The 13,273-nt window shown below is 51.9% G+C and overlaps 4 protein-coding genes across 4 annotated transcripts; all 4 read left to right on the top strand.

Annotated features, from left to right (window-relative positions):
• Positions 1-1,054: 1,054 nt before the first annotated feature.
• Positions 1,055-5,560, top strand: M437DRAFT_47637 (uncharacterized protein; the record flags this gene model as incomplete). Its single annotated transcript, XM_041021491.1, has 1 exon — positions 1,055-5,560. One exon carries the CDS (start codon positions 1,055-1,057, stop codon positions 5,558-5,560), a length of 4,506 nt encoding a protein of 1,501 aa, XP_040880070.1.
• Positions 5,561-6,428: 868 nt separating this feature from the next.
• Positions 6,429-8,415, top strand: M437DRAFT_84091 (DEAD-domain-containing protein; the record flags this gene model as incomplete). The annotated part of the gene is made up of 2 exons (XM_041028043.1): positions 6,429-6,610; positions 6,666-8,415. 2 exons carry the CDS (start codon positions 6,429-6,431, stop codon positions 8,413-8,415), a joined length of 1,932 nt encoding a protein of 643 aa, XP_040880069.1.
• A 1,007-nt stretch (positions 8,416-9,422) lies between these two features.
• Positions 9,423-11,331, top strand: M437DRAFT_47734 (uncharacterized protein; the record flags this gene model as incomplete). Its single annotated transcript, XM_041021514.1, has 3 exons — positions 9,423-10,659; positions 10,778-10,993; positions 11,105-11,331. Coding segments are annotated over 3 exons (1,680 nt in total), but the record flags the coding sequence as incomplete, so codon positions are not given.
• A 1,071-nt stretch (positions 11,332-12,402) lies between these two features.
• Positions 12,403-13,191, top strand: M437DRAFT_84089 (uncharacterized protein; the record flags this gene model as incomplete). Its single annotated transcript, XM_041028042.1, has 2 exons — positions 12,403-12,527; positions 12,579-13,191. The coding sequence occupies 2 exons, from the start codon at positions 12,403-12,405 to the stop codon at positions 13,189-13,191; spliced, it is 738 nt and encodes a 245-aa protein (XP_040880067.1).
• Positions 13,192-13,273: the final 82 nt, after the last annotated feature.

The following is a 13,273-nucleotide window of genomic DNA, read 5'->3' as shown; positions in this document are numbered from 1 at the left end:
TTGCCTTCCTCAGCCTGCCTCTGGCTCGCAAACGTGTCCAGGCAGGCGCCAAGTTATCCCTCGCTGAATGCGGTGCAAGGTCAACCACCTGCCTAGATTTATGTGCTGATTGGTCCTCGTCGCCAGAATTTACATTCGAGTTAGGTTGCTCTGCTCAGTCAGTTTTGCTCTACGGACTACGGAATCTCGGCTTTCGGCACAGTCGCCAAATAGGGCAGGTCAATTATGAGGAAATGATTGGTGCAGGTTGCAGGAGTTGCTTCTTTTATCGTTCGTTTTGCAATCGCTGAATCCTTTCTCGTATTCATGTTCTTCGAGTGTTGATATCCAGCAGTCTTGTGCTTTGTTCGATTTGTAAGAAGAAACGACGACCGCCAGTGTCACGGCGCAACAACAAGCCGGCCGCGACTGACTCTTGGGTCTTGAGGCAAACACAAGCGGGGACAAGCATTGTGAGGCTGAACCTTGTTGCTGAAAATCTGCACTCAGATCTGCCGGATTTTGATAATCTGCATCGGAAAATGTGGAGGGAAGCGTTTCGCCGACCCGCCGACTTTCGAGACAGTCGATAGGTTGTTCTAGAGAACAGTAGAATGCTTACCAATACAATGTTGGCCGCAGATTGGACACCTAACAACAATAATCTAAGACTTGTGAGCTCCACGAGCTCTTTACTAGATAGACCAAGAATGATCAAGATGAATTGACATAGATCCAGATCGATTTTAACAAAGTGGCGTGTATGGTGGCCACGAGTGAGAGCGTTCAGTTTTATGTTTTGTCATGTGCAGTGGTGCTTGCCAGCAGATCAATAGCGTGAGCGGCCTGCCAATGTTCGCTAGCAAAAAAGCTTGTGCCCGTTAGCGCATTGCCTACATCGAAGATGCATCAAGACGGGACAAGCGGAGGCCGACTCGGGACGATACAGACATGGAGGCGTCATGAAATAGGTTGCTGCCTGTGGCCCAGTATGTTATCGCTGTCGCTCGCTCCTCATCCTGAATCCGTTTCTCCTCAAGTCTGAGCCTGTGACCTCTAGTACGCCTTCCGGAACATGTCAGCCCCAGTGCCAGACACTGTCTGGACATCAGGCGACGCAAACAACCCGCCTCCGGCTGCCGACACCGCACAACATAACTCTGTGGTCACTGAGCCTCTAGAAAGAGTCGGCACATCGAAGGAACTGAACGACGAGAAAGTACTGGATCGGGAATATGTGCAACAACAGGACTCCGAGAAACATGATGCAGAGAAGCATGGTCACACTGCACTCGACCGCCACCAGAGTGACTGGACATCTGCCTCAAGTAGCGATGAGACCCCGGATGACAAGAGCCAAAGAAGCATAGACGGCGAGAAGCGGAAATGGAGCGAAAAGATGAACCCATTCAAGAGTAACCACAAGCCGCCAATACCCACCGAACAGGGAGAGTCGAGAGAATACAAGGCCAATTTCTTCAGCCATCTTACCTTCCAATGGATGGCACCCATTATGGACGTTGGATATCAACGACCGCTCGAACTCAATGATCTGTGGAAAGTCAATCCAGATCGTAGTGTAGATGTATTATCTGCAAGACTTAAGGCCGCTTTCAAGAAGAGAGTCGACAATGGAACCGAAAATCCCCTCAAGTGGGCCCTCTTCGATACTTTCAGGAACGAGTTTTTACTGGGAGGATTCTGTGAACTCATCGCCTCCGTCGTCCAAGTTTTAGCTCCTTTCGTTCTCCGTTATCTGATCAACTTTGCTGCCGACGTATACGTGGCTAAGGAAAGAGGAACGCCTAGACCTAGTGTTGGCCATGGAATTGGTCTGGTCTTTGCAGTCACTATTCTGCAAATGGTTCAAAGCGTTTGCACAAATCACTTCTTGTACCGAGGCATGACTGTAGGTGGTCAAGCTCGAGCTGTCACGATCGCTATCATCTTTGAGAAGGCTATGAAGCTATCTGGGAGAGCAAGGGCCGGCGGCAAAGCAAGCAATGAGTCTGTTGCTCTGCCCGCTAATATTGCTCCTGGCAGTAAGGAAGAGAAGAAATGGTTGAAAGCGAAGCTCAAGAAGGAGAAGTCGACTCCGAAAGACAAAAAAGGAGTTTCTGGAAGCGGAGAAGGCTGGTCAAATGGCAGAATTGTCAACTTGATGTCTACCGACACCTATCGCATTGATCAAGCTTCTGGAATGTTTCACATGATCTGGGCTTCGCCAATCTCCATCGTCTTGACCCTCGTACTGCTTCTTGTCAACATCACTTATAGTGCACTGGCTGGATTTGCTCTCCTCGCTATCGCTATGCCATTGCTTGGTCGCTCGATCAAAAGCTTGTTTGTTCGCAGAAAGGCTATCAACAAAGTCACTGATCAGAGAGTTGGACTCACGCAGGAAATTCTAGCTGGTGTAAGATTCGTTAAATACTTTGGATGGGAGAGCAGTTTCCTTGACCGCCTGAAAGAAATTCGGCGCAGAGAAATTGGCAAGATTCAGTTCTTGCTGAACATTCGTAATGGCATCATGGCTGTTTCCATGTCTATGCCTGTGTTCGCTTCTATGCTGGCCTTTATTACCTACAGTCTTACAAACCACAGACTCCAGGCAGGAAAGATCTTCTCATCCTTGGCTCTCTTCAACGGTATCAGACTGCCACTCAACTTGCTGCCTCTCGTAATCGGGCAGACTGTGGACGCCAGTGCATCAATCCGCAGAATTGAAGAGTTCTTGCTGGCCGAAGAGGCATTGGATGAAGCCACCTGGGATTACGAAGGCAAGGATGCCATTGTCATGAAGAACGCTGACTTTACCTGGGAAAGAACCCCGACTCAGGAGACAGAAAAGAAAGCGGTCGGAGCTCCAGGATCTAAAGAAGCCAAAGCTGCTAAGAAGGCTGACAAGAAGGCTGAAAAGCAAGCGAAAAAAGACGCAAAGAAGGCTACCAAGGAGGCACTGAAGAAAGTCGAGAATGGTGCTGGTCTACAGGCTGACAGCGAAACTACTTTGGCCGAGGATACGAGCAGCGAGCGTCCATTCGAGATCAAGGGCCTCAATCTCTCGATCGGCCGTAATGAACTTGTCGCGGTCATCGGAAGCGTTGGGTCTGGTAAGACTTCAATGCTGGCTGCACTTGGTGGAGAAATGCGCAGGACTGCAGGCGAGGTTACCTTCGGAGCTTCACGATCGTATTGCCCTCAGTATGCCTGGATTCAGAACGCGACTGTCAAGGAAAACATCACTTTTGGAAAGCCCTTCGATCAAGAATGGTATGACGCCGTGGTTGATGCTTGCGCTTTGAGACCCGATCTCGAAATGCTTCCTAATGGCGACCTTACTGAGATTGGAGAGAGGGGTATCACTGTGTCTGGTGGCCAGAAACAACGCCTGAACATCGCGAGAGCCATTTACTTCAACGCCGACATTGTCCTTATGGATGATCCACTTTCGGCCGTCGACGCGCATGTAGGACGACACATCATGGATAATGCTATCTGCGGACTTCTCAGGAACAAAGCTCGTGTTCTTGCCACTCACCAACTTCACGTTCTACACCGCTGCGACCGTATCATTTGGGTCCGAGACGGTACTGCATACAAAATCGATACATTCGATACCCTTATGGCGACCGACGCAGACTTCCAGAAGCTCATGGCTACCACTGCCAAAGAGGAGAAGAAAGAAAAGGAAGACGAAGAGGTCGATGGTGAAGAGATCGAAGAAGAGAAGAAGGACGTCCAGAAGACAAGTGGTGGCAAGAAGCCCGCCGCAGCACTTATGCAGGCTGAAGAGCGTGCGGTCAAGAGCGTCTCGTTCCACATCTACAAGGCTTACATCAAGGCTTCCGGGTCTCTTGCTGTTGCACCTCTGATCCTTCTGGTCCTTATCTTGTCTCAAGGTGCCAACATTTCAACCAGTTTGTGGTTGTCGTGGTGGACTTCGAACAAGTTCGGCTACAGCAAAGGAGTATACATTGGAGTCTATGCCGCGCTAGGTGTATCGCAGGCTGTGCTCATGTTCGCGTTTTCCAGTACCCTGACCATTTGTGGTACCCGGGCCAGTAAAACTCTACTCCACAACGCAGTCACTCGAGTCCTCCGCGCACCCATGTCATTCTTCGACACAACACCGCTTGGACGCATTACCAATCGCTTCTCTAAGGATGTCGATACCATGGACAATGCCCTGACCGATGCATTCCGCATGTTTTTCATGACAATGGCGCAAATCATCGCCGTCTTCATCCTGATCATTGCCTATTACTACTACTTCGCTGCTGCTCTGGGTCCCTTGTTCGTCATGTTCCTGTTTGCTGCAAGCTACTATCGCTCTTCAGCACGTGAGATCAAGCGCCACGAAGCCGTCCTTCGTAGTAGCGTTTTCTCTCGCTTCAGCGAAGCAGTGTCTGGCGTCGCCACTATTCGTGCCTATGGATTGCAGGATCAGTTCTCGAGATCTGTGCGTGACGCGATCGATAACATGAACTCCGCTTACTATCTCACCTTCTCGAACCAACGCTGGTTGTCCGTCCGTCTTGACGCAATTGGTACTCTGCTCGTTTTCGTCACTGGTATCTTAGTCGTCACTGCTAGTTTCTCTGTCAGTCCCAGTAGTGGTGGTCTGGTCCTGTCATACATTCTCTCAGTTGTGCAGATGATTCAGTTCACTGTTCGTCAGCTCGCTGAAGTCGAGAACAACATGAACTCTACTGAGCGTATCTACTACTATGGCAACAACCTCGAGGAGGAAGCTCCTCTTCACACAGTCGAAGTTCGTCCCTCATGGCCCGAGAAGGGAGAGATTGTCTTTGACAACGTCCAAATGCGCTATCGTGCAGGGCTCCCTCTTGTTCTCAAGGGCCTGAACATGCACGTTGGAGCAGGTGAACGTATCGGTGTTGTTGGCCGCACTGGTGCAGGAAAGTCCACCATCATGTCTACTCTGTTCCGCCTGGTGGAGCTCAGTGGTGGAAGCATTACAGTCGATGGTCTCGACATCGCCAAGATTGGTCTCAAAGATTTGCGATCACGCCTTTCGATCATTCCACAGGACCCTACTTTGTTCAAGGGTACCATCCGTAGTAATCTCGACCCATTCAACGAACATACAGACATGGAGCTGTGGGGTGCACTTCGCCAAGCCGATCTCGTCGGCGAGCAACAGGACATCACTGACTCGTCTTCCCGTATCCATCTCGATGCCCCTGTCGAGGAAGAAGGGTTGAACTTCTCCCTTGGTCAGCGCCAGCTCATGGCTCTGGCTCGTGCTCTTGTACGTGGAAGCCGTATCATCGTCTGTGATGAGGCAACCTCTTCAGTCGATTTCGAAACCGATCAGAAGATTCAGCGCACAATCGTCAAGGGTTTCCAAGGCAAGACCCTTCTGTGTATTGCTCATCGTCTGAAGACCATCATTGGATACGACCGTATTTGTGTCATGGATCAGGGACAGATTGCCGAACTCGATCGCCCCATCACCCTCTACGATCAGGGAGGCATTTTCCGCAGCATGTGTGATCGTAGCGGCATTCGCAGGGAAGACTTCTTCGCCAGCGCTGAAGCCAACTTCGCCGAGTAATCACAGTAACAGCGTCTTTATTATTTTTGTTTCTTGCATGGAATGCGTAGATGAAGATGGCGTCTCTGGCGAAAAGCATTTGGTTTTATGGAATTGATTCTTGAGTATATATATCTACATGAAGCCTATGAACAATTATATTTTCTCATCCATTTTTAGAAGCCAGAAGAACGTTTCAAACTTGAGATGACTGGCGCGTGAAAAGTATAAGGCCCAGCAAAATGTAGTGGTAGATGTATGAAACAGTGTGACTACCAGACAATTAGGGTGTTCACTAATCTCAACGACAAGAGATATGCTTGACCAAGGTGTCAGGGCTTTGTTCGCATGTCGTCGTCCAGCGGCTAAGTCATCTACTTGAAGACGACCATTAGAAAGCACGAGTGAAGAATTCAGAGTCGAGCGTCATTAGACTTTGCCCCCTTGCAGGCGGCAGAACAGATAGCAAGAGAAGATTGTGGAAGAAGTGAGATTGTGGAAGAAGTGAGATTGTGATTGGGGAGGCAACGACGCTAGACAGTGCAGGGTCTCGCTCTTCGACGCGCGCCAAGCAATGACTGAGTGGCACCCGTGGCGGGATTCAGAGAATTCGTCTGCGAGTGCCTTCACAACTTTGACTTGTTCACTCACTCTACAACACAAGAAACCTCACTCGTAAAAGTTCTGTTGTTTTCTTATTTGCTTTGTCGTCTGTGCAGCTGTTTTCCTGCGCATCCGATACAAGATTTCTGGTTTATCATCCCGCCAGACTCGTTTCATATAATCAACCAGGCCCGTCCGACTTTTTCGGTCATCCCAAGCCGTATCCCAACAATCAACATCTCATAACACGACCACTTTTCCACCCCCGAGAACCATTATCGCGAATATGGCCGACCAACTCAACATGGGCAACCTCTCGCTGAGCGAGTCTCAGCACGCACCCAGACAAAATGGCAACGGTGGTTTCGTCCGCTCTGCCTACATCCCCCCTCACGCTAGAGGCAGCGCCAGAGGGCCTGCTCCTATGGATGGTGCTCCTCCCATGAACGGTCACTACGACGGCCCCAGGTAAGCATGCCTGCATCTTCGTTGCAAACGTACATTTGGCTGACGAAATTTTCAGACCCGGCTACGGCGCTGGTCGCGGCGGCGGCGGCTGGGGCGGTGCTCCTTCTTTCACTCCCAGAGGCGGCAACGGCTTCGACAGAAATGCCTACGGCAACCCCGGTCACGGTGGCCAACAAGGCCGTGGCTCCGGTGACGGCCAGTGGAAGGACGGCAAGCACATTCCTGGCCCTTCCAACCCCCGTATTGAGCGCGAGCTTTTCGGCATCCCCAACGACCCCAACGTCCAGCACAGCGGTATCAACTTCGAGAAGTACGACGACATCCCCGTCGAGGCCAGCGGTCAAGGCGTTCCCGAGCCCGTTACCACCTTCGCCAACCCCCCTCTTGATGACCACCTTATCAGCAACATCGAGCTCTCCGGCTACAAGGTTCCCACTCCCGTCCAGAAGTACTCCATCCCTATTGTCATGGGTGGCCGTGACTTGATGGCTTGTGCCCAGACTGGTTCCGGAAAGACTGGTGGTTTCCTCTTCCCTATTCTCGCTCAGGCCTTCCAGAACGGCCCCAGCGCTGTCCCTATGCAGACTGGCATGGCCCGCCAGCGCAAGGCTTACCCTACCTCGCTCATTCTCGCCCCTACTCGTGAGCTCGTCTCTCAGATCTACGATGAGGCTCGCAAGTTCTCTTACCGTTCATGGGTCCGCCCTTGTGTCGTTTACGGTGGTGCCGACATTGGTCACCAGCTCCGCCAGATCGAGCGTGGCTGCGATCTCCTTGTTGCTACTCCTGGTCGTCTTGTTGACCTCATAGAACGTGGTCGCATCTCGCTCCAGAACATCAAGTACCTCGTTCTCGACGAGGCTGACCGCATGTTGGACATGGGTTTCGAGCCCCAAATCCGCCGCATCGTTGAGGGCGAGGACATGCCCCCTACCGCTGCCCGCCAAACTCTCATGTTCTCGGCCACCTTCCCCCGTGACATCCAGCTGCTGGCCCGTGACTTCCTCAAGGAGTATATCTTCCTCTCTGTCGGTCGTGTCGGTTCCACCTCTGAGAACATCACCCAGAAGATCGAGTACGTCGAGGACGTTGACAAGCGTTCCGTCCTGCTTGATATCCTCCACACTCACGGCGCCGGTCTTACTTTGATCTTCGTCGAGACTAAGCGCATGGCCGACTCGCTCTCCGACTTCCTCATCAACCAGGGCTTCCCTGCTACCTCGATTCACGGTGACCGTACCCAGCGCGAGCGTGAACGTGCCCTCGAGATGTTCCGCTCTGCTCGTTGCCCCATCCTCGTTGCCACCGCTGTCGCAGCCCGTGGTCTCGATATCCCCAACGTCAAGCACGTTGTCAACTACGACCTTCCCACTGACATCGACGACTACGTTCACCGTATCGGTCGTACTGGACGTGCCGGAAACACTGGTGTCGCCACTGCATTCTTCAACCGCGGCAATAGAGGTGTCGTTCGTGACCTCCTCGAGCTTCTTAAGGAGGCCAACCAGGAGGTTCCCGCTTTCCTTGAGACTGTCGCTCGTGAGGGCAGCGGCTTCGGTGGCGGTCGTGGTGGTCGCGGCGGTGGTCGTGGCCGTGGTGCTGCTGCCACTCGTGACGTTCGTGCCTTCGGTGGTGGCTCGCGTCCCGCTTACGCTGGCTCGCAGTGGGGCGGCAGCGGTGGTGGCTTCGGCGCTGGTGGTGCCGGCTATGGCGGTGGCATGGGCGGTGGCTACGGTGGCGGTATGGGTGGTGGCTACGGCAACCCCTCTGGTCCCTCCGGCCCTGGTGCCAACTCTTGGTGGTAGACTCCCCAAGCGCGCTAAAGACCAACTTGCGTTTCTCGGTCATTTGACCACTGGTCATCCTTTTTCTTTCAGTTTTTGGTTCTAGCTTTCTCGTTTCGCGGTCCTTCTCTGGACGTCAGAACACCCACGGATCGATGGACGCGGTCCTTGCTCATACCCCCAGTCAGCATGATAGACAGCGTTGATTTTTCTTCATTCTCAGCACGGAGACGGCGCTCATCACGGTTTACGACTTTCTTCACGGCCTTGAGCGTTCTTACATGAAACGCTTGATGCATTCGACGAGCGTGGTATCCGGTCTGGGCAGATGAGGCTTCCAGAGGATTCGGACATCTTTCGATACCAGTTGTGTTTTACAGTTTTTTTTTCTCTTTCAAATAATGATCCTGGCATTTCATGGCATCACGAGGCTCTAGGGCATCTGGAAAGGCGTTCTCACGGGACGCTGAGCCAGGCTGGGCTTCCAACGATGTTACGGCTGTCGCACATGGCATGGGCAGCTTTCTTTTTTTCGCTTTCGGATGGATACCCCAAACTTTATAGACTTTTTTCATCTGGAGGCAGGAAGAAATAGGCAAGGCAAAATGGCTGCCTGCAAGGGGATATGCTGGTCGGCAGGATCAACCCCAAAAAAAGTTACTTTTATCTCTCTTCCTTTGTGTTTCGAGCCTTCAATATAGATGCGCAAATCAAGGCAATTCTTTGAGCTTGCATATTCTGTTCGTGACTGTCGTGCATGTTGCTCTGTAACGAATACCTGATCAAGAGCTGTGTAGTATGACTGTGTTGCGGGAGCTCTACAATGAAGCTGTTATTATGTGTCGATGGTATGGCAAGATTCAAAGAGGCATGTGGTGGTTTGAAGCTTCCCCCAGACGCTCCGCGTCGTCACAGGGAAATCGCGGACGGGAGCAGCCGCAATCTGTAGGTGTGGGCAGGAGCGTGATGAAAGGGAATCTGTTCTTCTCATCCTCAATTCTACAAGAGACATCAACCACAAGTGCGCCATGGTGGAGCAAGACTCTCGTAGCAGTTTGCGACACATCCTGGCCGACGAGCCAGTCGGGCAGCCATCGCGGCCAGCACCACCATCGACACCAGCATCCGCATCAGCGATACGGACCACATCGGCCGCAGCTACAGGCGACCGCGAGCCATCGCCCGCACCCAAAGCCGACAAGGACGAGGAACAAGAAGTAGAGACTCCGCTATATACATCGACCACCCAGACGACCCGGCGCAATGCAAATGGCAGCGTGTCATCGGTTTACTCAGGAAACAAGATCCGCCATTTGAAGAAGGAGGACGGTGTACCGCTTTGGCGCAAGGACATTCAGTACGACTTCCTCGACATCGTCTTTAAAGATGATCATCGCGTCTTTACCCGCTACTCGGACAATGAGAAGGGCCACACGTTCGCCGAAATCTACGTCGATGCCATGGCAAAGAGCAGCAAGTGCAGCAAGATTTTAAAGGAGAAGCTCAAGGAGGATTTTGAATCCGCTATCACTATGGCTATGGTCTGCCTACTCGTCAACGTCGGCCGGATGAACACGACTCTGAACTTCTTCCCCGAGATGCGCGCTCAATTGCGTACCTACCATTCCATTCCAGCCTTACAGGCACACCAAGACCCGAACGCCTATAAGCAACTACAAGATGCGCCTCGCTTGAAATCCATCCTCAAAGGCGCCACAGAGGACACGCCACAGCCAGGCACAATTGAAGACATCCGACAAGCTTCCATACCACGAACGAACCCTGTCAACCTGATCTTCGTCCTGTCGCAGTATGCTCCCAAGATCTCAGAACTGCACTTCAACCATCCTCGCGACTTCTTCGACCTCGTAATGCGACCTAGTTTGAGCAGCAGAAGCAGGGCAACCGCCTTCCTTTGGCTCATGTGGTGGTACCTCGAAAGCGATTTCTCCAATGAAGCCGCGCTCAAAAATCCGTTTGGAGCAGGTTGCGAGCCAGAAGGTGGCGGTCTGCCAATCAAAGTCCCTCCGCTCGAGAGTTTGACCGAGGAGCAGGCTGCTTTGGAGAATGTTGACAGCCAAGAAGAAAAGGATTACGGAGAACAGAAACGCAAGGAAAGAATTGCAATCGTTGCAAGCGAACCGAGTCCCGCCATGACAGCTCTCAAACGCGCTAGGAAAGGTATGTTGTCCTTATATGACCGATGGCTAAACACCAACTCGGGAGAACAAAAAGAACGCAGTTTGTTTGCCGCGGGTCTTGGTGGTGATGCCAACTCGGATGCTGGGACCAAGACCCCCAGCCGTGACTTCGACTCACCTGCGCCTCATGGTTCGATATCCTCTCGAACGGCCTCTGTATCAATGACTGACCATGAATGTAGACTCTTTGCGTAGGACATACGCTGGTAGCGACTACACACGATCTCCTACGCCTCCCACAAGCTCTTTCCAGGCCGTCAACACTATTTCAAAGCCATCGGGAGCCAAGTCGTTCTTGACCGAAATGGATGAAAAGGAACATGACAACCGACACTTGGCTTCACCTTCCATGGGCACGCCACAAGCTGCAGCACTGCCCAAAAAAGGCGCTGGACGAGGTAACCGGAACACCAACATACACCATCCTTTTCTGCTTCCCAATCCTGTTCACACATCCCCTTCTGTCCCCAAAACCGTGCCGGATGGCGTATACCTACAACCCCAACGAGACCACGTCCCGATATCTTCGTACCAATCCCAGACACGGAACCGTCCGCTGACATCACACCAAAAAGCAGTCAGCGATTACCGCCGTGTGCGAATCAATCAGATCCTAGATACTGGTATCAGGCGACGTCACATAGCAGCCAAACGTCAACGTCAAGAAGAAGGTATACTATTACGGGCTTGGAAACGCATTCGCATGCTGCCTTCCGGCTGGGACAGTGAGGACGAAGGTACTGCCGACAAAGGTAAAGAAGACTCCAAAGACAAGGACAAGGACGATGGCGGCACTGGCAAAGGAAGATCAAGAGAGGAAGAAAAAGCCGCCGCTGCGCTTCGTCGTGCTGCTGGCGGTGTTCGCATACTCGGAGGCTTTGCCTTGCCACTCACAGACAAGGAACTTGAACAAGAGAAGCAACGCCCATTGGACAGCATTGCCAATATTGCGAGGGACGATGTAGGTGAAGAGGCGTTGTATTTCTCTCGGGCCTTTTCGATTGGCATGGGCTCGCTCGATCGCGAAGAAAATGCAGACCTCGAGGGCAGTCTGATACTTCCGTCGCCACCGCTCAAGCCTGTTGACGACATGGAAGACGAGCGAGAGTTGCAAGCCATGGACGAACTAGCGGCTACGATCGTCAAACCTAGGCAAGGCAGAAAGAGCCGCGGTGGAGGCGGCGGTGCAAGCAGAAAATCCAAGGGCGGTGCGAGTAAGCTGGCGGAAGAGACAAAGGACGGAACACCAGACGCCTCGAGACTCTCCACTGCACGAGCCGACAATGAAGCGGAAGATGAAGATATGCATGACGAGGGCAATGTCACCGTTGGCCCGAGTGCAGAGCTGGACGAGGATGAAAGGGAACTGCTCGGCGAGGCGGACACTGAAGATGAAGAGGAAGACGAGGATAACATGGACGAAGACTGATGAGCAGTTCGTGAAGGTGTGTATGTTATCGTTTTGCTGTGAGATTTAGCTGCTGGCCACTCTGAGGTTGCCTCCTCTACAACACTACCAAATATTGTTCTATGGCCGGACATTTCTCAGCCAGTTGGTCAAAACTGCATCTTGTGGATTCATCAAAGTGAAGCTCCAGTAAGTGCATGTAGCTCCAAGAGGTAAGAAAGATTGCTCTTCTGCTTCACTGTGCCGATCACCGACACTGTTGCGGTCACTCTCATCCACATCCGATATCTCGTATCACTCTTCCTCTATCAAGGAATGGTTGTTTATCTGCTCTCTGCAATCACCTCTCCTTCTACCACCTTTCGGCGCCAGTAATCAGTGAGACCACAGATACGCAGCATGTCTCCGATTACAACTCCCACTCACAAATCTTCAAAACGCGCGATTGACAGCAAGTCGTCATCTGCGATGAGTCCACGTGGTCCACCCAAGGCTGTTTCGAGCCTTTGCGAGAAACCCTCGAGGTAAGGCTCGCCATGCTAAACACATAAAGCTTTGCGCTAACAACTGAAAAGCGAACACTTCGGCGCTGTCGTCACAATCGAAGTTGGACCAGAGAAGAAGGCATTCATTATCCACGAAGACCTACTTTTCTTCTACTCAGACTACTTTCGCACTGCCTTCAAGGGCTCCTTCAGAGAGGCTAATGAGGGAAAGTTGTCGCTGCCTGAGGAATCAACCAAAACGTTTTACATATTCAACAGCTTCATCTACACTGGTCAACTGCGCGACATGGATGGTGTGATTGGCATAGACCTGAGGGCTTACACTCTCTGCGCACTCTGGATCTTCGGTGACAAATACCTTGCGCCTGCCTTTCAGAACACTGTCATTGATCACCTGGTCGAAAGAACCGAAAAAGTACAAAAGCCACTCGACAAACTCATGACATACATCTATGAAGGAACCTTGGTCGATGCCCCCTTGAGAAAGTTGGTAGTTGACTGGCAGGTTTATGGAGGCAATCCTACCACCAAGGAAACTCTTAGCCATTGGCCTGCAGAAGCTGTTACCGATCTTGCTATCGCCAATGCGGGCAGACAGTGCAAACACTTCAACAGCAAGAAACTGCCACAAGACCGTGACAGATGCCACTATCATGTGCATGGCAAAGGAGAGCATTGCTAGATCAAGAAGATGACAGCCAGAACCTGAAAGTCAATGTTGCAGCAAAGTTTGATGGAGGTCACAAGAGGAATCAAGCGTACGG

The sequence above is a fragment of the Aureobasidium melanogenum genome (assembly GCF_000721775.1).
Source record: "Aureobasidium melanogenum CBS 110374 unplaced genomic scaffold scaffold_9, whole genome shotgun sequence".
Taxonomy (NCBI): domain Eukaryota; kingdom Fungi; phylum Ascomycota; class Dothideomycetes; order Dothideales; family Saccotheciaceae; genus Aureobasidium; species Aureobasidium melanogenum.
The sequence above is the reverse complement of the archived record's forward strand: the minus strand, read 5'-3'. Positions and strand labels throughout refer to the sequence as shown.